Consider the following 25,965-nt stretch of genomic DNA (forward strand, 5'->3'; position numbering starts at 1 on the left):
GATTCAGAACAACTGAACCCAAAGAATAATCATTAATGATTCTGTCAACTTGCAAAAGCCCCATTGGAGTGCCCCATGGAACTGTCTTTGATCATGTGCTTATGGCCCAATTATGCATTGTTCCAACCCCACTGGTTCTAGTGTCCTAGATCAGTCCACCATTTTCATCATTGACTCTTTAGATGCATATACATACACTAAGAGGAATAGTGCCTAGAACAATTAGTCCTGTCAGATTGCATCTGAAGTATTGTCTTGGGTTTTAGATGCCACATTTTAGGAAAACTGTTAAACCTGGAGTGTTCAAAGGATCCATGCCATGTGATTAAGGGATATTTAAACTAAAAGAGACTCACAATAGCTGTCTTCAAGTACACAGGGCTATGTGGAAGAGGTATTTGACTTACTCTGCTTGATCCCAAAAAGTAGCACTAGAAGCAATCACTGAAAGATGTACATGCACAAATTCAGGCCCTGTGGACTGGAATACTACACCAAATATTAGTGATCCAAAGTGGAATGGGCTGCTTATGGACATGGTAGGTGCCGCCTCTCTCGTGGTCTTCAAATGAAGGCTGGGTGTTGACATGGGGGTGTTGTAGAGGAGATTCTAGGTTAGAGATTCTGTAATTTCCATCCCTCAGGGCAGTCTCTATTACTGCAATCCCAGTATTTTTAACTTCTACAGAGAAATAGGAATGTCCAAGGATCTCATTCATAGGCCTGTCACTGAATGAACTATAGGACCCTGCACAGCCCCCTGGTTCTAGTTGCCTAGATCAGCCTAACATATACAGACAGCAAGGACTGCTTCCAAGACTGAAGGGTCATAATATTTCAAGTTTAAAGGGCCCTATGGGATTATGTAGCCCACCCACCTCATTTCTGTGCAGGAGTTCTTAACCCTGGATCAAAGCCCCCTCTTTGTTAGTCTGGTGAAACCTATGGACCTGTTCCAAGAATGTTTTTTTTTTTTTTTTTTAAGAATAAAAAAAGTAGATAGAGCACCAGCCCTGGAGTCAGGAGGACCTGAGTTCAAATCCGGCCTCAGACCAAACACTTGACACACTTACTAGCTGTGTGACCCTGGGCAAGTCACTTAACCCCAACTGCCCTAAAAATAAATAAATAAATAAATAAAATAAAAAATACATACGATTTACAAAGGAAAACAATTATATTAAAATTATTTTTAAAAATTTAAATAAGCTCATGGACCCATTTTAGGAGAGGCCCAGAGAGAAATGATTAGCCCAAGATCATACAGAAAGTAAATCGAACAAGAATTTCAGTCAAGATCTTGTGATTCAGAATTCAGTGCTAATGGACACACTGAAAGATAACTCATAGGCTGGCCCAAGGAGTCTCATTCCCGAGGGCATATCAGAGCTGCATAGACCTCTCCTGGTCCTGCTTATTCATGCTGGGGTCTACTTCCTCCTTTTAAGTCTATGGGCCAGTTTCTTGGTCCAGAGAGAACGCATTGCTGCTGTCCCTGCCCTGCACTGCTGGGGGTGAAACATCTCTATACGCCTAACCAAGGAAGCCTGCCTGCAGGAGATGGGGTTAAGAACCATCTTCTGTCCACCTTCCATGTGGCTAGAGGTTTGTGGGGGTATTTAGGGTAAACTGGAGATTCCTCAGATCAGATACTCCCTTCCCTCTGGGGGCTCAAAGACAGACCCCAGGATACAGCCCAGGTTTCAGCAGAGGTGGTAACTCCACTCTTGGGAAATCTGTTCCTCTCCAACGATAAAAGGAGCCTTGTCCACACCCCACCCCCCAAACATACATCCGTACCTCTCCCAATAGCTATGACTGACATCAAAGGAAATCCCCAAGAATTCCTCATTCCAGACCTTTTAAGGGAGAGAGCTAGACTTGCAGTCAGGGGACCTGAGTTAAAATTCTAGTTGTCACTGTGTGACCTTAGGCAAGTCGCCACCTCTGGGTCACAATTTCCTTAACTGGAAAATGAGATTAGACTGGATGATTTCTTCCAGCCTGAGATCTATGTGCCCAAGTACTGCTTGAGCATATAAAAGTGCCAACCACAGCCCAGAGTCAGAGGCCCAAGGAGCACCTGGGCTATGAGGAAAAAGAAAATCTTCCCCAACACCTATCTTGGTTGTTCGGGTTCCTCTATCCTGGGCACTCTGTGGGACATCTCATCAGTCAGAGTGGACAAAGGAGTACCATATAGCTTGTGAATTAGGACCATATAGACCATGGTTAGCCCAAACCCCTCATTGTATATAGGCAAACTTGAGGACTGGAAAGGGGGAGGGGCTCTTTCAAGGTGTTCCCTAGTAATTGGCAGAGATGAGATCAAATGAAGGTCATAGGACTCCAAATTCAGTCATTAAAAAAAAAATGGAACCTAGTCCTGGCCTCCCTGGGCAGGTGCTAGCATGACTCTTTGGCAAACTTCAACTTTGACAAACATTTATTAAGCGCAGAGCACCAGGGTTCAGCGCTGAGGGAGATACATAGGTTGGATAAGACACAGTCACTGCTCTTCTGGAGGTCACACAATCTAGACAACACTACCAAGCAGCCCTGGCCCTCCGTCTCCAAGGCCTGACAGAGCACAAGGGGACAGCATACACTCATTTCCAGATCCAGGGCACCTCTCCCACTCACCAGGATCCCCCAGCCACTGACAGCTATTCCCCTGTGACAAACCAAGTTCTTTCAAGTGTCTTGGCACATGATGAAACAGGCTCCATGGTGAAAACTGGAGCCTTCCCAGTCCAGAGGCCCCAAGGCCAGGGGGAGGAGAACCTCTTCCACTGAAGACATTCAGTAACTGGGAATCCAGGCTGGGGAGCTAAAGGGAAGGCACAGCCAAAGAGGAAGCAGTACAACAGGCAGGGGATGAGCAGAAGGTGAGGAGTTTGGTACTGAGATAAACAAGTTGTGGAGCTAAACAAATAGTTCTTGTCAAGTCCAGATGTTTTGCCGGCCTTGGTATTTTCTTATCTTGCTGCTTCTGGGCAACCACCTTCTCCAAGTTCCTCTGTATTCCCTTTAGTTGGCAGCTCTAGTTGACTTTGCCATCTTCACAATCTCAGCAGCATTTAAACTCTTTTTACAGTTAGGTGTTCCTCCACTACCTCCTTACTTAATAGTAAGCTTCTAACAAACATTTAACAAGGGCCCTCTATAAGCAGAACACTGTGCCTGGGTTGAGGGGAGACAAAAGATTAGGTAAGATATAATTTCTGCCCTCATGGAGCTCACAATCTAGCAAGGGGATGCATCACACACAAATAACTATAAGACTAAACATTCTGTGTTCCTAAGTGCATGACAGGTGGTGCAAGCAATGGGTTTAGGGAGCAAGGGAGAAGCTTTGTGGCCTGGGGGAGACAGCCTTTGAGCTGGACTTTAAAGGGCTACATAAGCTTTAAACAGAGATGATTGGGGACTGGGACAGAGACAGGAAATGACATAAGCCAAACCACAGAAGCAAGACAAAGCTGGACGAGGGTTGAGGGAAGAATGGCAAGTAGTCCAGATTGTCTGAAGCACTGAGCACACCATCTGTGGTCATCTAACAAGACTGCACAGTAAGTGTGAAAGCATGATCGAATGGAGTCTTGAATGCCAGGCTAAGAAGCTGAACAGCAGTGTGGGGTGAGAAAGGCTGAAAGAATCAGATTGCTAGGTCCCCATTCCCTCTGATCCAATCATATTTCAACCTCCCATATGTGAAAAGCATTTTCCTTCTTAGGAAAAACAAGCAAAATTGGAGTTATGTGAACTGCTGAGAGGTGACACTGAAGTTAACTTGTACAAACTCACTCAAATATCTTGCTTTACAGCTGTTCCCTGCAGTGTCCACACAGCTTTTTAACAGCATGAACAGCATCAATGACTATGGATGAGACTTAATTTATAACTTTTCTTTGGGGCCCAAGACACTGCACTGTGGCTCACCCAATAGGAATATCAATCTAAATATCTGAACACCTAAAGCAGTAATCCCAGGAGTGTCCCCCAAGGCAGTCTTTCCTTCTTTCCTGGGGGCCGTAATGCCCACCCATCATCTGCTACTTGTATGTTTCCCTAATTTTTTTTTTTGTTTAGTGAGGCAATTGGGGTTAAGGTCCAAGGTCACACAGCTAATACGTGTCAAGTGTTTGGTCTGAACCCAGATTTGAACTCAGGTCCTCCTGACTTCAGGGTCGGTGCTCTATCCACTGCGCCACATAGCTGCCCCTCGTTTCCCTAATTTCTACCTCTAGATCTCACCTATCTCCATGATTCCAGGCCTGTGTTCCCCATGGACACCTCAAACACAATTTATCTTGTCTCCAATCTTGCCCCTCCCCCAACCATCCTTCTGTGTTCAAAAATGACTTCATCAATTTCTGCTCTCCTACTTAATGAAGTATAAAACTCTGATCCTGTCCTTAACACCCTCCACAACCTGGTTTCTACATACTTTCTTGGCCTTATCTCATATTACTGCCTTTTATATAATCTACTTTGTCAGCTAAGACAGACTACTCATTCCCTGTTTTTATCTCTTCTTTTCCCCTCTCTGTGCCTTTGCTCACATCATCCCTCATGCTTAAAACAAAAATTCCCAGTTAAAAACTCTCAAGATTCAACTAAGGTGCCATAAAAAGCCTTTTATTTCCCCTAACAGAAAGTGACTCTTCCCCTCCTTAAATCTCTCCTTTTAGAATTGTGTCCATCTTATTTCCTCTATTAAATCATAACTTGAGGGCAGGGCCTGTGTCTTTATTCTATTTTTAATATCCCCCCCCCAAATCATTGTGCCTTGGTCCTGCCCTGCATTTAATGTGTGTGAAATGGAAGCTGAATAACAAAGTAGCAATGGACCACAGAGGTAAGATTCCCAAAGAACTCACAGGCTGGAATGATGATCAAAAAATAAAATAAAATGAAATTTATCAGGGACCTCAGTTACCCTGATCCCACCCCCACTCAGGTCTAGGGGCAATAGCCATTTTAGACTGTTTCCTCTAAGGGTTCTCGGTGGGGGTGATGAAAGGGAGGCTGGGAGTATGGAAAACAACTGACGTGGCCCCTGACAGGTCAGATTTGAGCCTGAGAACATCCTAGGGTCAGAACCAGGTACACACAAGTCCTAGTATGGGAGGCTTGGATGCTTCTAGGGGTTTAATTCTGGGACATCACCAGTCTCTAAGAGGGCCACCAAGGACCTATATTTCTGTCTGCCCCAGGAAAGGAGGAAACACTAGAGGAAAAGACTAGGTTTGGCTCTCCTCTCACCCCCTGCAGTAAAAGCAACCTTTTGAATGGTCCTCAACACCCAAGAGTTCGACATGCCTGAGCATGGATATCACAGGCTTATATGCTGGTGTGCAACCCCACCTCCCACCCCGCACCCCCCTTAGCAGGGCAATGTGGGTACTGAAGGGGAATGATGAAAACTCAAAGATAACAGTTCCAATAGCCAGTCCACAGAGAGCAATCTGAGGACCTGTCACTTCAACATGTAAATTCTTGGCAGAAAACGGGGTGGCACATAGCTACCCATGAACAACAGAGCTGAGATTCACAAAGATTCCAACAAAGTGGACCAAGAAGCAAAGTTAAATTTAACAGGAATGAATGTCAAGTCCTTCATTTAGGAACAATTCCACCAGCATTGGCCAGGAAGTCAGCAAACAGTTCACGTGGAGTAAAATCCAGCTACCCTGTTTATAGCTCGAGATTCTGCTCCTTTACTTTCCCACCATTAGTGAGATGGCCAAGCAAGTAGGCCACACTGAGTGAACAGTAGGGGGTCCTTTTCACCTTCCTTTTACCCTGGAATCCTGATAAGCTCAGGTCAGCGTTAGGGCTCCAGAGAAAGACAGAAGGTTCACTACCTGTGTTTGCCAGGTAGGTAGTCACGAATCATCTGTGAAGCAATTCAGTTTATGATGTGTCAGCCTGGATAAGCAAAATGTCAGCAGGTCCCTGTGCATATGTTAGCCATAACTACTTCTCTCAGGAGTCAGGAAACAACAAAGTCTACACACAGATAGATAGAGACTTTCCTGCTCTAATGTCTAAAAAGGTAGGGACGAGGAAGCAAGGGCTAGGGGAGGGGACAGGCACTAGCTCTGCCACACAGCTTTTTCCTCCAGGGTGAGGGATTGGGGAGGAAAGAGCTGGCTATCACTATGCCTTTTCTCAGTAGGATAAGCATCAGCCCCACTCGAGTACCACATATTTCTGGCATCCCGGGAATGAAAGGGATTGTCTTTTGTGAAATTTGGCTGGGGCAAGATGATATTAAAGAAATACTGAATTAGTCTTGTTTCTGAGTCATGCAAAAATGAAAAACACTTCAGTGACAGGTAGTTCTTCATCACCTCTTCCCCTACTTTGGGCAGAAACAGGAGAGATATTTAGTGACCTGATTATAATGTAGGTGATCACTGAGCAGTAATCAGAAAGCATCCTGATTACAACTGGGATCTGCTGTCAGAAGAAAATCCCCAATAGGCAGTGGGGTTCTGAGACAAGTGTTGTCATCCTCTTTTCTGGGGCCCTAGAGAGTATGGGGTAGGTTTATAGAGGAGAGAAGTACACGGGGACCAAGTAAAGCCCAGAGAACATTTCAGAGAGTTAATTATAATCAAGTCTGTCCTGGAATTAATTTTTGTTATAACTGATTGTAACTATCTCATTTGTTATATTATTTCTGAATCAATACCCTTCTCCTTTAATTTGGGAATAAATCCTAGACAATATTTGTGTGGAGCATGGAGAAACAGGGTTAAAAAGGAAAAAAAGGGACCACTGAAGCAAAACTAGGTACACCAAGATACAGTGGCAGTAGCAAAAAAAGGAAGAAGGGTCAGTAGATCTGAGCTCAGGAGCAAGCAGGCCCAGGGACCAAGTGGTGCTTGGTGTCTCAAGCCAAAGGGTTAAAAATTAGTGAGACTTAGAAAGTAGTGAAAAATTAAAGCCCTGGGGCTCAGGACAGAACCACCCAGAATAAAGTTCAAAGAGCAACTTGAGCCCTGGGGAAGCGGAAGAAAAACCAGGCCTAAGGTCCAGGGAAGAATCCCACAGGCTGCCCTTTTCCACTGCCTCTTTCTTCATGCCACTGAAGGGTGAGACTAAGGAGTAGCTAAGGCTGATGCAGCTGAGAAAGGGCTAGCACCTGCCTAAGCTCAAACCCTTCCCGGGATGAGGTAGAAGTTTAAAAGAAAAAAAAAAAGAAATTGGAGGGAGACTCTTGGAGAAAGGAAACCAGGAACCTAGGAGAAGACATGAGAAACTAAGTGGGCATCCTTAGCCTGGCAGAAGAGAAGTTCACAGCAGTAGCTGTCCATTCCAAAAGGTGGGATGGAAAGGGAAAGGCTACGGCTTAATCTTGAGAGCTTTCGAGACTCCAGATCAGTGATCTATAACTCAGAAGCTCTGGGGCTGAAGCTTGGCATACGACCTCCCATTCCTCAGTAATGAACCCAATTCCCTTCACTCACTGGGGAAGACAGAAAGAACTATGCCCTTCCCACAGGAACAATTCACTGACTGAATGGGGTGCCAGAATACTGGGCCTACTCCACTGGCTAAGAGTTCCTCATTCACACTTGTTATTCTTATCAAGGACCCTTCAGGTGAGGCACAGGTTGGAGCTTCCCTGTTAGTTAGCCCCATTCCCTTGTCTGAAGATGGCAGGCAATGAGAGCAAAGGCTTTGTGGCTCCCTACCTATCCCCAAGACATGCAGCCCAGAAGGTGAGGAGGCTCTCCTGCCAGGCCCAGGGGGAATGGATGACTGCAAGGGCCTCCCTGTCCCTGGCAGGCAGCCTTCCTGTCACAAGCTAAAGTAGTCGGGCATGTTTGGGCCATAGACATCTGTGGTCCACAGCACATCAGCCCTACCTGCTGCTATTAACATCTGATGCATCTCTCCCTGAACCTGAGCAAATTTCTCCTCATCAATATAGTCCTCCAAGAGGTTTGCAGAAAGGGGCACACCAGGCAGGTCCTTGTAGCAGTCCACAGGAAATGGGTACACTACCAGCTGGAGGTCAGGCATTACCTCAGAGCGAGACAGCAAGGCCTTCAGCCCAATGCTAGAAAGGGGATTGTCATAGAGACCAAGATAGCGTAGGCGGGTACAGCGGGACAGAAGTGGCAGGGTACTAATAAGGTGAACATCCATGAGCTGGCACTCTGTCACCTTCAGACACAGCAAGGAGGCTGAGGCCTCCCCTAAAAGAGCCTGGAAGGGGGGCAAGAGATCACCTGACAGGTTGTTGCCACTGAGGTCTAGCTTCTTGAGGTGGGGAGCATGTGGACTCTGGGACAAGTAGCTCAAGTCCACAGGCAGCAGGTAGCAGACAGGAAGTTCCAGGCTTTCCAGGGGACACTGTAGGCCACTGCAAAGAGAGACACAGAAATGCTATTACTTCCCAGGGAAAAGAGAACAAACATGAGGAAGCTGGGATGGTGCTTTAACTTCTTGGGGCTTGTTCCTAGACACCAGCTGGCCAGGCAGCTTTTTCCTCAAGTGAGAGGGGCAAGTTTTGCCCAAGGTCATAGTGATTTGGAAAAGCACATACAGGAGAGAAGCTACAAAGCTTTAAGGCACAAAGTTCTCTGCATAATGACAATCAACCACTCCCATGCTACCAGTATTTTCACTGTTTACAGAGAGCTTTCCTCACACTGGCTCAGGCGGGGAGCTAGAGTAGCAAGGACCATGCTCTCCACTTTACCCAGGAAACTGGAGCTCTAAGGTTACCAGTTGCCCAAAGTTGAACAGTCTGAAGTTCTGGCACAAGGATTTGAAAGCAGGTCTCCAGCAGTCCTTCCACTTTAACATGTTTGTAAAAACAACCAAGGAATTGAGATTTCAGGAAAGAAAAGGAAGGGGGCCCTGAGACAAATATTTGAGAATATATTTCTCTCAAGCTGAACAGTTCCCATTAGGAAGCCCTGGAGCTGCCTTTCAGGGCAGGTACATGAACAAGAGGCTCACTCACCTAAGCAGCTGCCGAAGCTGGCCCGAGAGCCACGAGGTGCCCAGATTAAGCTCCTTGAGGCGTTTCAGCTTACTCATCTCTGAAGCCAAGAAGCTGAAGGTGCCTTCCAACATGGCCCAGAGCCGCCACACATCCATGTTGCTGTACTGAAGTTTCAAGCTCAGCAGATTAGTGAACTTCATGATGGAAGCTACGATCTCCCACACACCCCCGGCTTCCAGAGTAAAGAAGGACAGATCTAGTCGGCGTAAGCTTGAGTGGTCCAATAGCCCCAGGAGATCCACAGTGATGTCTGGTGGAAGGTCTTCAGCTCGGAAATCCCGGCAGCACAAGCGCAGGGGGCTGACAGCATTATTCTGCAGGGCCTGCTTTAAAAAGCCACTGGAGGAGGGGGTCACCCAGAGATCTACACGCACTTCCACAGGGAGAAGTGTGCATGGCAGGTCCTCGACCTTCCTGCACTTGTTGGGGCTTTCATTTGGCTGCTCAACTTTCTCCAAGAGGTGGCAAATGCCAGTTTGGGCCATGGTCATGGTACGGGCCCACATTTTCATAGTTTTTAGGTCTTCCTCATAGCCATAATCCAGGAGTCCAGTCATATCTAATAGCTGCAGTGGATGCCTCCTGAGGGAAGGACAGAGAAGGTGAGACCCTGGGCTAGAATGCACCCCATATCTTGACAATCTCATCCCAACTTACCCAACATATACCTGAAATAATTAAATATAAGAACTAAATGAGGCTGTGATAAAGTAGAAGAGAAAAAGGGAGTGGAAAGCTTAAAATAGGACCACAGAACGCCACAATTCAAAGGAATCTCAGAAGTCTATACATATAGTCCAACCTGTGCCTAAAGAATCTCAACAATATGCCCAAAAAGTGATTAATTCAGTCACTGCTCAAAGACTATCTGTGGGGCCTAGAATTACCAGATCTTAAATTTACTAATAAAGTAGTAACCATTAAAATTTGGTTAAAAAATAGAAATAGAACAGATGATATAAGCCAACACCATAAGTAAATGAATCCATAATAGTGTCAAGTGTTTGCTAAAATCAAAGCCACCCAACTACTGAGGTAAGGACAAAACCTCCAGTGAAGGAGCAGCCACTAGTCCAGTTTTGGAGAGCTAACCATCAGGTAAGCCATCCATCAAGTTAAAGTCTGCTTCTCTGCAACTGACATCCACTGTTCTGGTTAAATCTAGAACAAGTCTCATTCCTCTTTCACCCAACAGCCCTTTAAATATTTGAAAAGAGTCACCACGTCTTCTCAGGTCTTCTCTTCAGGCTACACATCTTGAGTACTCTCAGCAAATCTCATAAGGAATGGCATCCACCCTGCCACACTGTCCTACCTGTACTTGCTCTGGCTAAGTTCCGGTTTGTCAATGCCCTTGGCTAAGACATTAACATAATGGAGTCTGACCAGAGTGGATGCTCTGCCCATTAATGTCTCCCCTCTCTTGTATCTCACAGGAAGTACACTAAGATGTTCCACCAATACAGCCCATAATAATGGGCCACAGTGCTTGGCTAGCACAGCACAAGTTATAGCCTGGGCTGGGTCTTTAGGTACCACTAGTGTGGTTCCAGGGTCACAGGTTAGCCTAAAAATACATAGAGGGGGTCTACTTCTCAATGATGATTCTCCGGAGAGGCACTTTCTAACAAATCCCAGGCAGCTCTTAAAGGAACTCGTCCTCAAGCTCCTTGCCCGAGGCCCATGGATCATAGTGGTGTAACAAAGATGCCAGGTAGCCTCTATCTTTTTCCTGGCTTAGAACATCTGCTACTTTAGCAAATGTGTATGGCTGTGTCCTTTAACAAGGCCCTGGCCCTGGCCCTGGTCTCTGAAGGGCCAGTACTCAATAATAAATGGTGTTGCCAGGATTCTTCCCTTCTGCTGCTGTTTCCAAGGCTACTATGGGTTCTAAAAAGACTCCCTCCTGGAAGCTGAGGTCCTGACTGCCTCCCCAGCCATATCTACCCCCTACCTTGGGTGAGCGCAACTAAGTATTTACCTGTAGAGGGACTGCTGGGTTCCATTATCTGTTGCCTCCTCCAGCCGAGCCTTGACTCCCATGATCATGGCCTGCACCAGCTCCTCTGCAGGCCGGTCCTGAAGCAGGGCACGGGGGCAGTTTGGACACTCCTGGAGGAGGGCCCGAAGGCAGTGTGGCCAGTCCTGCCTCAGAGCCCTGCGGCAGTGTGGCCGATCCTGCAGTAATTGCTTGAAACTGAGGATGGGATAGGGCCATGTATGCACCAAAGCCTGGAGCAACAGCGTCTTCCCATGCATGAAGGCTGCCTTGAATAGGACTGGGTACAGGTCCTGTGGCAGAAGCTCCAAGGCCTGGCACGCAGATTCCTCATCCTTGATCACCTGCTGGGCACACAGGAACACCAGCGGACGCATGGCTGAATATGGTGGGCAACTGCCACCTATGACACAGGACAGGTAGTACCTGCCAGGAGGAAAAGCATTTAACACTGAGAATGGTTATTTGGGAATCAGACTAAAGAGCTGGGCCTCATAGCTCCATGTGCTCTTCCCCACCCAAATGCCATACCTCGGGTTCCAAGTGACTGTATCGTCCCATACGTAATTCTATCACAGGCTTCTCTCTGCTTTTCTACTAGTTATGAAAATCCAAATCAAAATATCTGCATACCTATTACGTACTGGGCCATGCCCTATCATTCCCACCCTACAAGATTCTTGTTCAGCAGCTGACCTACATTTGAATTGCTACAACCTCCTGTCCTTGAGGCTTATGCTTTCAGTTTCTTCCGTCTACATGCCAGGGAATGACCTGACTGGTTGCTTTTTAAGGTCCTTTCCAACAGTAAAATTCTAGGACACAAAGGCTATGTATGGTATGAAGGATTTGGGGTAATGGCCACCACTGGTGCCCCCTGAAGCAAGGAGAAGAGGCCACGGGCTAGTAGGCACCATGGGGACACAATAGTAGTCAATGACAAGGCAGTGAGGTACATAATGGAATAGATTGGGTTCTGATCCCAACTCCATCAATTGCAAGTTATGTGCCCTTGTTCAAGTCCCTTGACCTCACTAGGTCTCAGCTTCCTTACTTTTAGTGGTCAGAGTTGTAGAAGATTATTTTGGCAGCTTTGTGAAGAAGGGTGAGAGATTTAAAGCATGGAGACCAGTTAGGAAGCTAGTAATAGTCTAAGAGAGAAATAATGGTTTGAAACAGTGATGAAGTGAGAGAGGAAAAGGAACAGAATCATCTATATTGGAGAGTTAGAATTGCTAGAACTTGGAAACTGATTTGATACAGGAAATGAGAAGATTATAATGATTATAATTCAAGCTTATGCACCACCACTGAGTTTTATTTTCATCCTGTCAAGTTTGACATGTTAGGAGGCATCCAGATAGAAGAAGGCAGCTAGTAATGTGTGGTGGGAGAGACTGGGGATAGGTAAGAGTCATCTGCATACAAGTGACCTCTGAAGCCATTTAAGTTAGATAGCGCAAACATCATCTCACTGACAAGAAATTTTAAGTGAATCATTGATCAGCATAGCTGTAAGATCAATGTCTACCTTATTTCCAAAGTCGTGACAGTGCTGCTGGTGAGCGGTCACTATATCAGACCTGAGCTGGAGGCTGCCCCTGGAGCTGAAGTGGCTGCACCTCAGCATTGTGAAGCAACATCAGAAGGCACCCAAGTTGATGAGGAAAAGGAGAGAAAGGTAGCAAGAGTGAAAGCAAAGTGGGAACAGCAGAACAAGGCCTGGACAAGATAAGACTAGAGAAAAAAAATCCCAGAGAGAAGGAATAAAGGCAGCTTGAGTAAAAAGAGGCTGCTAAAAAAGGAAGGAAACTGTGGGGTAAAGGGAACTGAAAATGGAGCAAAAGAAAAGTTCTGGGCTAGCAAGGGACAGGAATACCTGGTTCAAATCACACTTCTTAGTCAGTCATGTGATCCTGGAACAAGTCCCTTCCCTTCTATAATGCTCCATTTTTACATCTACAAAATAGAACTGAACAAGATGGAACTCGAGCACTCCTTCGAGATGACATTTTATGACCACCACCAAACCAAAGAGTAGTTAATGATTCAATGTCACTTTAGAATAAGAAAGCCTCTAGTGGAGAATACCAGGGATGTATCCTTGGCCCTAGGCTATGTAATATTTATCAGTGATGTAATGAGGCACCAGGCCACCGTGGGCAGAGGGCTATCCTTGAGCCTAGGTCTTCCTAAATCCTACCGCAACACACTGGCTGTGTGACATGAGGCAAGCCAGTTAACTTCTCAGCAACCCAGGATACTTATTCTCTAAGACTATAAACTACAGATGAATTGTCAATCTGCATTGATAATCATTTTCTCACACACAGAACCTTACACAATGATTTTAATAAACATAGAGTGGCATACTTATCAAATTTGTAAATCATAAAACAGAGACAGCTAACACATAAGACATAAGTACATAACCTGTAAATCAGGATTGAAAAATTATCTCACAGGTTAGAATACTGGGTCAAAATTAAATTGAAATTTAATGAGAATGAATTAGAGAAAGTAGCAGATACAGTTCTAGAGCCTGACTCCAGAAAGACCTAGGTTCAAATCCTTCCTCTGACACTTACCAGCTGTGTGACCATGGACAAGTCAATTAACCTCTCTGAGCCTCAGTTTCCTCGTCTGCAAAATAGAGATAATACCTGTAGTACCAAACTTACAGGGTGTGTTGTGAGGTACAAATGAGATAATCTATATAAAATACTTTGAAACCTTAAAGTGCTATAAAAATGTCAGTCATTATTACAAATGTAGGCTTATAATTAAATTTTTAAAATCAACTTAAACAAAAGAAAGGCTACAGAGCAATTCATGTTAACAAGACCTAGGGTTTAAATGCATTATAATCTCAATTTAAGACCAGCAGTGTGATTACAGTAACAAAAAAAAACAAAAACAAAAACAAAAGCTAATGTAATTTCCCAATCAAATCAACAAGCATTTATTAAGGGCCTACTATGTGAAGGCACTGTGCTAAGGCTAATGCACTGAGGCAATAATACCACTGTACTCTACCTTGTAGTACTATATGTTCAGTTCTAGGTACTGTATTTTTAGGAAGGATATTGATAAGTTAGACCCAGTTCATTATTGTGACCAGGATATAGAAGGGCCTTGGATCATACCCTGAATCAGCTGAAGGAACTAAAGAAGGAAAGATGTGGGTTAAGGAATAATAGCTATCTTTAAGTACAGGAAGTGTGGTCACATGGAAGAAGAATTAGATTTGACTTTAAAGGAGAAAACCAAAAACAATAGATGTTTTATAGAGAGGTCTATTGGCTTGATATCTGTGAAAAAAAACAAAACTTCCTAAAAATTATTTTTTGTTTGTTTGTTTTTTTTTAGGCAATTGGGGTTAAGTGACTTGCCCAGGGTTACACAGCTAGTAAGTGTCAAGTGTATGGTCTGAGGCCGGATTTGAACTCAGGTCCTCCTGACTTCAGGGCCGGTGCTCTATCCACTGCGCCACCTAGCTGCCCTCTAAAAATTATTTTTAATCTTTATCCAGCAATGGAACGTATTCCTTCAGGACATATTGTTCCTCCTCCTCATCAGACATTTTCAAGCAAAGAATGCAAGATAAGATGCTGTAACAGATGGAATTCTTATCTTGGTATAGCTGGACTAGACCACTTTATGTCTGAGATGATGATAGGAAAAGTCTGATTCTTTTTAAAGAAATAAGGTACAATCTTTAAACTACAGACCAGTAATCTCGACTAATAACCTAGTTAAATTCTCACATGTATTATTTAAGACATTGTTTATGAGCTTTCAGAAAAATTATTCACTAAAAACTTGAACGAGCTGTTTAAGTATATCTTGATGTCAGCAAAGTATATGATAAAAAAAAAAGCTCATGATGTCTATATCAATAAATGGAGAGATACAGGCAAAATAACATCAACTTGGAGGGAAGTGTCTAGTAGTTTGCCCCAGTGATCTGCCCTTGATCCCGTTCTGTTCCATACTTTTTGAAAATGAAGTTGATAGGCTTACTATACTTCTTCCCTAGGAAGGATCCCCACACCTGGATTACTGTGATTAGTTCTAGGTACATTTTAGAAAGCATGTGGACAACCTGGATCATATACAAGACCACATCTCTTACCAGTAAGGATGGTGACAGAGCCAGAAAATACCATAACAGATAAGATGGGCAAAAGTTGGGATATTTAAACTGGGGAAGAGAAGAGATGTGAAATGGAGATGGTTAGACTAAAAGAGCTTTGGTAAAAAGGAGAACAGCAATACTTACTAGCTTCATTTGTAACACAGAATCTCAGAGATAGACAGAAATTCAGAGGTCATCTAGTCCAACCTATACCTGAGAAGGAATCCTCATCAACTGTTCATGATGCTTCCACTTAAAGACCTTGAATGATGAGGAATCCATTCATCCACTGAGGCAGTTCATAACACTTTTGGACAGCTCAAATTGTACAGTTTTTCTTTATATGCCCAAACTTGCTGCTGAAACTTCCATCCATTGCTCCTAATTCAGCTATCTAAGACAAAGGGAGAACAAATCTAATCCCTCCTTTCACACGGCAGTCCTTTTTACACTTGAAGACAGTTGTCACGTCACCGGAAATCTTTTATCCTTTTTCCTACTCCCTCCTCCTACAGAAGATTTATGAGAAAAATGGAAAACAAGCAAGGTATAGCTAGGTTGTAGTTTGGTAGATGAACTACAGCGCAGCAATGAGTTCATACATCCAAAGACCATATTAGCACTTTTAACTGCCACGTCATACTGTTGACTCACATTGATTCTGAAGTCTACACGGCCTATTGTCTAGTTATAACTCGGCCCCACCATTGTTAGACAGGTGATTTGTATGCGTTTCTGCAAGTCACTAATAAGAATGTTGAAGAGAACACACAAGGAAATACAAGGCAAAACCACTAGTGGAGAGTAAAATGGAGGGGAAAAGCCACTTCCGTTAATTACTTCACAGAATTTTTGTAAGGAAAGTGCTTTGTACCACACAATTATCATCACCATCTTCAAATGTATGATTAGAATTATTCTAATTGGCCCTAGAAGGCATATGTAGACTATAGGAGGCTACATGCTAGAAAAGGCTAAGAGCTCTCACTAGAGGTCATCAAACAAAGTCAAAGAATGAAATCATGACTTGTATAGAGTTTGAACTAGATGACAATTCAAGTCCTCTCTAATTCTATGTGGGTAGTCCAACCTTCCAGATCATAAACAGATTTCCTTCTGCATCATCTCCAATAAGTGGTTCACTTGTTTCTAACAATTATCAAAGATCAGGCAAATTAGTTCCATAATAATTTTTCTGGGACAGGTCTAATTCCTACAAAGCTTTTTTTCCTACCAAGCTAAAATCTCAGAACAAGTCTAATCATTATTCTGTAATAACAACCAACCCTGCTAGCTACCTGAAGAAGACCATCATAACCACCCACCTACCCCACCCCATCCCCTTTTCTTCTTCATACTAAGCATTCCCAGTCTATTCCTCATACCATTGTTTAACTCCCCTTATGCCATGTTGGGTCATCTAGATATGCTTCAACTCATCACAAGACATATACTGCAGTATATCAGGAATCAATCACAGTAATAACCAGTATAAAGCACACAAAATTCACTACCCTCACTCTGGATACTGATCTTCTTGTTGTCCATTTTATCATTATTCCCCAACCATCACCATGTACTCTATATTTCAAAGCCAAACTGACTAAATTTCTTGCCATTTCCTGTATATATCTTGAGTTTTTCTATCCTTACAAGGTCCCACCTCTCTTGATGCCCACATAAAGCCAGAGTCAAGTGTATTCTTATATATCATAGTAATTAAATATTGTATGATGGTCTGAGAACATGGCTCAAAACTCACATAGGCATACCCATGAGCCAACAGAACTGATACATCTAGAGCCAGAAACATTAGCCTTGCTGCTAAATTTCCATTTGCAATAGATATACCCCAAAATTTTTACACACACACACACATATATTGGCCAATGAAGGCTCTCTAAATGCATGCTCCAGTAAATACTATACAAACTACCCCACAATAGTCACATAGCTTCACCAGACCACCCTATAGAAATTCTAAGAAAAAGGATCTGGATCGGTAAGATTCACTCGCTGTCCTGAATGAGTCAACTGTGTACCTCAAAATCTGAGACTCATAACTGTTATGTAACTGATGCTGCTCAAATACCTATATAACTTTCTTTTTTTGGTGATTTTTAAATGATTCAACTCTTTCATTGTGTGTGTAAAGTAGTTTTCCCCCAAACCCAGAAAGAAACCAGTCAACAGGGCTAACAATTGATTTTTTTCCTGAATGGACTATAGTATCTTTATGAAATAATTTGTTAAATGTCTATTGTGTGCCAGGCACTGTGCTAAGCACTGGGGACACAAACATGAAAATAAAAATCTTTGCCCTCAAAGAGTTTACATTCTATAGGAGACAACATGTACACATCAAAGCATATACAAAATAAAAGGTAATTTGGGAAAGGGGGATTAGTGAAGGCTTCACGTATAAGACAGCATTTGAGTTGTTGTAAATTAGGGGCAGCTAGGTGGCTCAGTGGATAGAGCACTGGGCTGGAATTAGGAAGACTCATCTTTAAGAGTTCAAATCCAGCCTCAGACACTTACTGTGTGACCCTGGGCAAGTCACTTAACCCTGTCTGACTCAGTTCCTCATCTGTAAAATAAGCTGGTAAAATGCACTCTAGTATCTTTGCCAAGAAAACCCCAAAATTGGGTTATGAAGAGTCATACACAAGTGAACAACAGGAATTCTAAAAGGCAGTGGTGAGGTGAGAGTAAATTCCAGGCATGGGGGAATGCCAATGTAAAGGCAACCAAGATGGGAGATGGAATATTATTTGGCTTGATCATCACTTGAGTAAAGGAAAAAATAAGTGGAGGCTGGATTGTGAAAGGCTTTGAATATAACACAAATAAATTTGGATTTAATTCTAGAGACAACAGAAAACTACTGGAGTTTGAATAGAGTAGTACTTTAGGAGTATCACTTTGGTAATTGAGTAGAAGGATTAGGAAGGGGAGAGACTTGAGACAGAGAAACCAATTTTAGAAGTGGAAATGAAGGTCTTACCCAGGATGGTGGCCACATGAGTGAAGAGAAGGAGACTGATTTAAAAGGTTGTGAAACAATGCCAAGGTCCGACCAGAAGATGTATTTAACCAGAGAGGGTAGAAAGATGATCACATCTCACCCTCCCTGCAATAGCCAATCACAGGGTTTGTTTCCAATACAACCACAGCTACTCTTATCCCCCAATACTCCTCAGCTTTGCCTCCTCCCTATGATGTGCAAACTCCCCAGTTTCCCCTTTTCAAGGATCCTCAGGGCAGTTATAACCCAACAGCCATACAACATCGGCCGAGAAAATACAAATCACCGCCCTACACACACCAGGTCACTTCATGGCTGTGACAAGTGCCCTTCAGTTCTATACCCTTTACATTTTAGGTGAAACAGAATAAGTCATACCAGAAGAGCAAGACTGGATAGGTTGTGCTCTTCATCATACATCTCATTACATTACTTTCCCTCCAAACCTATCCCTCTTCCTAACTTTCCCCTTATTTTCAAGGATACCACATCTGCACAGTCACCCAGAGTTACAACTTCAGCATCATTTTGGACTTCCCCATACCCTGCATTTCCAATCAATTGCCAAAATTTGTCTTATCTACCTCCATAACATCTCTTTCACATTTCTTTTCTTACATGACCAGCACTCTACTTCACGCCTTCATTACCTTTCACCTGTAATATTGCAATAGCCCAATTGCTCTCTACCTCGAGTCTCTTTCCACTCAAATCCATTTCCCACAGTTGCCAAAATGCCTTTTCCATAGCAGGGGTCTAACTTGGGGGCGGGGAACCTGAGGTATCGAGGCCACATGTGGCCCTTTAGGTCCTCGAGTATGGACCTTTTACTAAATCCAAACTTCAAAGAACAAATCCCCTTAATAAAAGAATTTGTTCTGTAAAACTTGGACTCAGTCAAAAGGCTGCACCCAAGGACCTAGAAGGCCACATTCGGCCTCAAGGCTACAGGTTCCCCATCCCTTGTCTAACCATCACTCTGCTACTCAATAAACTTCACTGTCTCCCTACTGTCACTAGGATCAAACATTTCAGCTTTATTTCATCCTTTTTAGTTTCTATTTTTGTATGTCAAAATATACACACTCATTAGGTATAGCTGGAAATTTGTAAATCAGCAAATATACACCTATCAGGGTTACATGCTCAAAAAATTTTTTTATCATTAAGGGTGTGTGATCAAGTTTGGAGACCACTATTGTAAAAGTAGAAACAACAATATCTGGCAAGTAATTGGCTACATGGGGTGAGACTTAGGAGTCAAGTATGACCCTGAGGTTCATATGGATATAGATCTCACTGAGGAAGCCCTCAAGATTCCCGGGGATCAATGCAATCAGTACAATTTAATCTACAAATAAAAACATCTCAACTACTACTTCTACATGGGAGCCCTTTTCCACTTGGACTTTACAAAGACAATACACCATGATAGTAACATCTGTGGTGAGTGTGCCTCCTTGGTTTTGTTTTACATAATAGCAATGCTCAGGATCATTAAAGTTCTCCACCATTGTATCTATAAAGGAATCTTACATAATGTTAATATACGAGAGGAGAAACCTTCCTGGATGAAAACTTTTAAGTCTGTATCTTGCTCAACTAAGCCAAGTAATTAGCAACAACAGGAACAACAGAAAGTTATCTCAGCCACCTGTAAATGACAAGATGTGCTCAGCTGTCTACAAAATCCTGCCTGTCCCTTTTTCATGTTTTCATCAATGACACCCTCTAACTATATAAGCTTTTATAAGTTTTATAACTTACATTAGTTTTTATAAGTTTTTTATATTTTTAAAATCCAAAGATTTTACCTAGAGGTAAGTAGAGACCTGAGTGCATAGCTGCTATCTTCCTGGACACTTTTTTAGGCACTAATTTTTGATTCTGGACATTAAAACATGTTGAAAAAATCAATCCTTATCCCCTTCTGAGGTGGTCACCTCCAGTACAGGTTTCATCTGTATATCTGCGGTCAGGTCATCTTTCTTCCTAAGCACCACTTCTACTTTATCTGCGGTCATCACTGGTGGGAACAGACTGCTTTATAAACACTGGCAAATCCTTTCCATTTGACATATCATCCTTCCAGTTTTATCTGCAGTTGCCCTCAGAATGATCTGGTTTAGTTAGGTTTCACTCCAGGTTTTCAGCAGGTTTGTTTCCCCATCTACTACCTTCTCACTCTTTCGTATTGCTCTGAATTTTCTTTCCTCTTCTCTGATGTTTTGCAAACAAGATTGGCCTCTGAATAAGTGTCACCCTTGGCTGTCATGACTTCCAGTTCACTGAGACTAAACAAATACTTGCTGGATGAAGCGGTTTGTGGACTCTTCTAGCTGCCTGTATGTAGCAGATATTTTATATTTGTTAAACTTCTCTAAGAAGTGGTGATAAGCAGAATGAACATCTTCACTTTTATCCATTTCCCGTAGCAAATGGTTTGTTTAAAGAAATTAGGTTGGAGCTGCTATAACTTCATATAGTCTTCTCTTCACTAGTTTTTCATGCTTGTGCTTGTTGGCCTCTGTTGTAAAGTGCTGATCTAACCAAACAGATGGCCAAATCAAGTAATTCCCAGCCTTCGAGTACAATATCACCCATGTCCCTTTTGTACATCAAAAAATGTCACAGACATTCACGTATTGTAGCTGCATTGTTAGTAGAAGTTTTTCTGAGTCTGTACCTGGGATTTCATTAGTGTGGGGTGCTGCTGTTTTTCAAACCCCTTTCACTGATGCAAACTGTTCATTTATTTCTAACTAATAGTCTTAGAGAATTGCTTATGGTACTGAGAAGTTAAGTGATTTGCCCATGGTAACACAGAAAGTCTGTGTCAGAGGCAGGATTGAACCCAGGGGTTCCTGACTCCAAATCCCACTCTCTATTGATTACACCATGTCTCTTCAGAGAAAATGACAGAAATGTAAATCCAGTTATGTCTTAAAATGAATTTTATTAGCCAGAACAGCATTTACAGACATTTGAAAAATTATAGGACACATGTACTAGACATTTATCAAGTCTACGAGTCTATTTATTTAATGGACTGAGTCATTCAACGAAACAAACGCCTCCAAATAATTCCAAAACCTCTATGGCCCTTGAGTAGGAGCCATAGGCACTAAAGAATTTTTTTTTGGTGGTGTTCAGGGTTTACTACATCCAGCATCTTCTGACTTTTCTTGGGGGGGAACCCAAACCCATTCATGATACACAGTACTCGAAAGCCTCATGCCTTTAGTCTCTCATTTCTTAAGCCCAAACCAAAATTTCCAACTTTTTCCACTATTCCTCCCTGTGCCCTCCTTCATACTGAAGTTACCCTAAACACATGATGACTTGGTCTAGAAAATGTTGTCAAGTTTTTCATGTAACAGATGTTGGTACATAAACTGTAATTATCTTTATAATGTTCTGTTTATACTTACCATAAATAGTGATGGTGATCCATGACCAAGCATCCCATACAAAGCCGATTTTATTTTTGTTGCCTGAGGGCATAATTCCCCTTCAGCAAACACTTAAGTGTCTATACCATATAAGAAATTAAGGATACAGACAAATGCAACATCCCCTTTCCTCACAGAGGTTATATCCCACTGGATAACACTAACACCACTAGCTGGTTTCTCCTGGACAACTTTATATTTACCACATTCTCTTTAATTTCTGGTGTACCTTAAAGCAAAAATGTCAATACTTGATATAGTTCATTTCCTCTAGTCATAGGAGACAACCTCTTCACGGGCAAAAGTATAAAAAGCTGCAAATTTTAAGAGTGTCAGCAGTTAAACTTACATTTGTATAACTTTTGTGTATATTCCACCGTGTATAAGATTAGTTGTTTATATTTAATTCTCCTAGAGGACTACATGAGTCCTTCAAGCCTAGAACAATCCTCTACACATAGCAGGCATTCAATAAAATGTTTGTTGAATTAAATTAAATTAAACCAAAACCCCTAAGTCTTTTTCACTTGAACTACCAGTAAGTGTTGGAAGTTTCATCGAGGAAGGACAGGACATGTGAAGCTTAGGGAATAGCATTAGCAAAGGCAATTAGGTAGAATGACACCTACTGTACTTCAGGAAGATGTGAAGAACCAGGTTGTCTTTTGATGAACTTAGGGGTAACAAGCGTAAAGTTAAATTCTGATCTTGCTGAGGTGATGGTGACATGCTCCCTGTTTACATTACCTTGGTTGGAGGGAAAAGCATTGAAAAATGTTAAGTAACAAATATGCATAATAAAGCAAAACATTTTGTTACAAAGTCCCTGCCCCATCTCCCCCCAGGGGGAGGTATGAAAGTAAATATATATATACAAGCCCGACATGTTATCAGGAGGCTTTCTGATTGAGTCTAGGACTGGGAGAATGAACTGATGAGCTCCATTTTGCAAGCAAGAGTGCATGAAATATTGGCTTGGATGTTTTCTGTAGAAAAACTTCAAGTTGACTGATTAGGGGTATTTAATAATCGAAAGGCAGAGGTGATACCTAATAGTACTTGGCACGTAGTAAGCTCATAACAGATAGGCATATGTCTGTGTTACAGAAGACCTGGGTTTAAATTGCATCTCAGATATTATATCACACTGTTCATCTACTATGTAATTCCTGTTGAAACTCTAGAATGAATTCTGAAAAGGGTGGTGTGTTAATACTAAGAGAAGTGGTGAACACCAAGACTAAGCATAGGTTTGTCCAGAACAGGTCATGCCAAATTAACCTTAATATCTTTTTCTTTTTTTTTAGTTACTTAATAGATTAGACATCATAGTACAGTATACATTGATTTCAGCAAAGCTCCTCGAGATGATCTGGTGGTCAAGATGAGTGCTAGTGAATTAAGAACTGGTACACAATCCCAAAAAGTAGTGGTAATTAGTGGACTGGGATATGAAGATGGTCTCATGGAATGTCTAAATGATCTACATCTTGCCTCTGGGTAATTCAACACCTTTACAAATGACAGCGCCTAACAAATAGTAGGTGTTAAATAAATGTTGGAATTGAAAATTACTTGGATGATAGTATCATTAGCATACTTTTCTAATTTGCATTGGGTGTCAGGAAGCTTAGACAAATAGGTACCATTTAAGGTATATTACTACGATCCAAAAAGAAGACACTAGAACAATGAATCAAATCCAAAAAGATGAAATGTAATCAGGATGAATACCAAATAACTTTCATTTGGGTTTAAAAAAATTACATAACTACAGTTTGAGGGACACATGGCTAGATAATACTTACTATATGAAAAAGGAGGTCTGAGAATGTCGGTGGACTAAAAGTTCAGTGAGTCAAAATGTGATGATGGCCAAAAGAGCAACTGTAATCTTAGATTGCAATAACAGAAGTACAAGCATGCTGTAAAAATCAAGGGACTTTAACAGTCCCACTGTGATTTGCACTGGACAAACTGCATCTGAAATATCTTCTTCAGCTCAGCTACATTTAAGGAGGACATTAAGAGACCAGAAGCCAGAACTATATAAAGATCAGGTGAAATAACAGAGGCACTTCAGCAGAACACCTTGAGTGGGGGGAAGGGAGAAAAGAGGAATATGTAACAATCTTCGTTTATTTAAAAGCCTATCTTGTGAAAGAAACATTAAATTTATTTTGTTCCAGGGACAAAATTAGGAAAAATTGGTAGAACTTACAGAGACAGATTTGCAAAACATATAATCAGAGCTATCTAACTACAGAATGGGCTACTTCAGAAGATATCTCAAGAAAAGATTTTCAAGTGGCCACTTATTAGTGAATATAGAAAAGTATTCTGTTCAGACACCTGTTGGACTACATACCCTGAGTTCCCTTCCAACACCAAGTTTCTACGATTACTACAGAACAAAGACATAAATGCTAAAGGTTCTACATGAATGGTACAATATCAATAATCTTTTTCTGCCCTCTCATCTTCTTCAAGCACCTTAAGATAGTTATTTCTCAAGGCTCAGTTCTCAGTCCTCTATATCTTCTCTTTCTCAACAATCCCGTTCACTCCTTTTCCTTCAACTATCACTTTTATACCAATGGCTCTGAAATCTATCTCCAGTTCTGATCTCTCTTACAAGCTCTACCCTTGTATTTCCAACCACTTCTAATGAGGGCCTACTACTTAAAGAGCACTGCGCCAGGCACTGGAGGAGATACAAAGGTCAAATAAGACATCTAACCAGCAACCTCAAATAATTTTAATGTATCCTTCAAATTACTACCATGCTAATCTTTAGGGAGATGACTAGATGGCCATGTCAACTCTGCAATAAAAGAATCCTACCTACCAAATAAACTTCAAACTTAACCTGACACCCTACAATCTGATACCACCTTACCTTATGAGTCTTTTCTCATTTTACTCCCCTCACAAGTGTATCTATTAGCTAACTTGTTTGATGTTACATTGTGTCAAGGTGTCCCAGAATGCCAAAGTGCCCAAATGCCAAGCAAGAGAAACAGAAAGTTTAGCCTCTGGGCACGAGTGATAGCTCTTTGGTCTCAGTGGCAACTGAACAATAAGCTATGAGGAGAAAAAACTACTCTGTGAAACCTCCAGCTGGTCTCACCTGACTATAGGCAGTCAACTCCTCAAGCTGTCCCCAGGCCAGAGGATATATTGGAAATATGATGTAGAAAAATGTATGGAGTCAGGAGACACCTGTTTCCAAAACCTTACGCAATATTTACTAGTTCTGTAACCTGGACAAGTAATTTCATTTCTAAGTCTGAGTTTTCTCACCTATAAAATGAGGATACTTGTGGCACCTCCCTCAGGGGCATGGGGGTTGTAATAATTATTGTAATAATTAATTTTGAAAAACCGAAAGCACTATAGGAATACAATATTCTTGGCAATATTTCTTAACACTACTTCATGCAGTTGTGAGGAAATTGCTTAGAAACTATTAAAACATATAAATCCGAGTATTAGGGATAACTCTTACACTACTTCTTGGGAATATGTTAAGGGAAGTAAGCAGTAAGTCTTAAAGTATTATATAAATGTGATCCATTTTTTTAATCATCATGGTTAACATCTTTTTGTTAAGGACCACTTTTGGGGGCAAAATATAAGGTCTCATCATCCTTACTGATTCTTCCTGGCCAAAAGCTGCTCTGAAGCTCCCTCTTCTCCCATCACATCTACTAGAGGTCACTTTTACTCTTAAGTAGGACCTTCAGCTTCTGTCTCCTGCCCAAATATCCCCCTCCCACCAGAGGCCTTTCTGCCTCTCCTCCTTAGGCCCCCCTCCCTCACCCCCTCCCACCCGAAGCTTTTCTGCCCCGCCCCCTACCCTTCCCCTCCCACCAAAGGCCCTTCTGCTCCTCCCCTTCCCCCACCCCCCATCACCAGAGGCCCTTTCAGCCTTCCCCCCCCCACCACACACACACACCCCCCTCCCAACAGAGGCCTTCCTGCCCCTCCCCCCGGAATCTCCCCAGCTGAGGGCTCCAGCTGGACCTCTCCTCCCCCAGGTTGGTGCCTCCTCAGGTTCCTCCCCCAAGCAGGCCTCAGCGCCCCGCTTCCCCCGCCTTCCCCACTCCAGGGCGGGCAGGCCCGACGCGCAGCTCAGGGAGCGCCAGGCCTCAGGCCTTGCGGACCCCCGCCCCCGCCCTTGGCCCAGCAGCCCTCACCTAGCCCTCGGCCTGATCTTCGCTCTTCTCCCGGTCGACGCCGTCTTGACCGCTGTGGTAGTAGCCGCCAACGCAGCCCTCGCCCCTCACCACCTTGGCCGCCGCCGCTGCCCAGCGA

General features: G+C 42.8%; 1 protein-coding gene across 3 annotated transcripts; it reads right to left on the reverse strand.

Annotated features, from left to right (window-relative positions):
• Positions 1–4,680: 4,680 nt before the first annotated feature.
• Positions 4,681–25,965, reverse strand: LOC114039785 (leucine-rich repeat-containing protein 14-like). Of its 3 annotated transcripts, none has more exons than XM_027857645.1 (5): positions 25,848–25,965; positions 22,278–22,395; positions 11,013–11,456; positions 8,990–9,613; positions 4,681–8,383 (listed from the first exon to the last, which is right to left on the reverse strand). In XM_027857645.1, the coding sequence occupies exons 3-5, from the start codon at positions 11,405–11,407 to the stop codon at positions 7,816–7,818; spliced, it is 1,587 nt and encodes a 528-aa protein (XP_027713446.1). In that variant the 5' UTR covers positions 11,408–11,456; positions 22,278–22,395; positions 25,848–25,965; the 3' UTR covers positions 4,681–7,815. The 3 variants fall into 3 exon arrangements, with proteins under 3 accessions (XP_027713446.1, XP_027713444.1, XP_027713445.1); XM_027857643.1 differs by lacking the exon at positions 25,848–25,965 and adding an exon at positions 13,619–13,673 and having other exon boundaries at positions 22,278–22,386; XM_027857644.1 differs by lacking the exon at positions 22,278–22,395 and having other exon boundaries at positions 25,848–25,927.

This window comes from Vombatus ursinus, unplaced genomic scaffold (assembly GCF_900497805.2).
Source record: "Vombatus ursinus unplaced genomic scaffold, bare-nosed wombat genome assembly UNPS02012319.1, whole genome shotgun sequence".
NCBI classification, from domain to species: Eukaryota; Metazoa; Chordata; class Mammalia; order Diprotodontia; family Vombatidae; genus Vombatus; species Vombatus ursinus.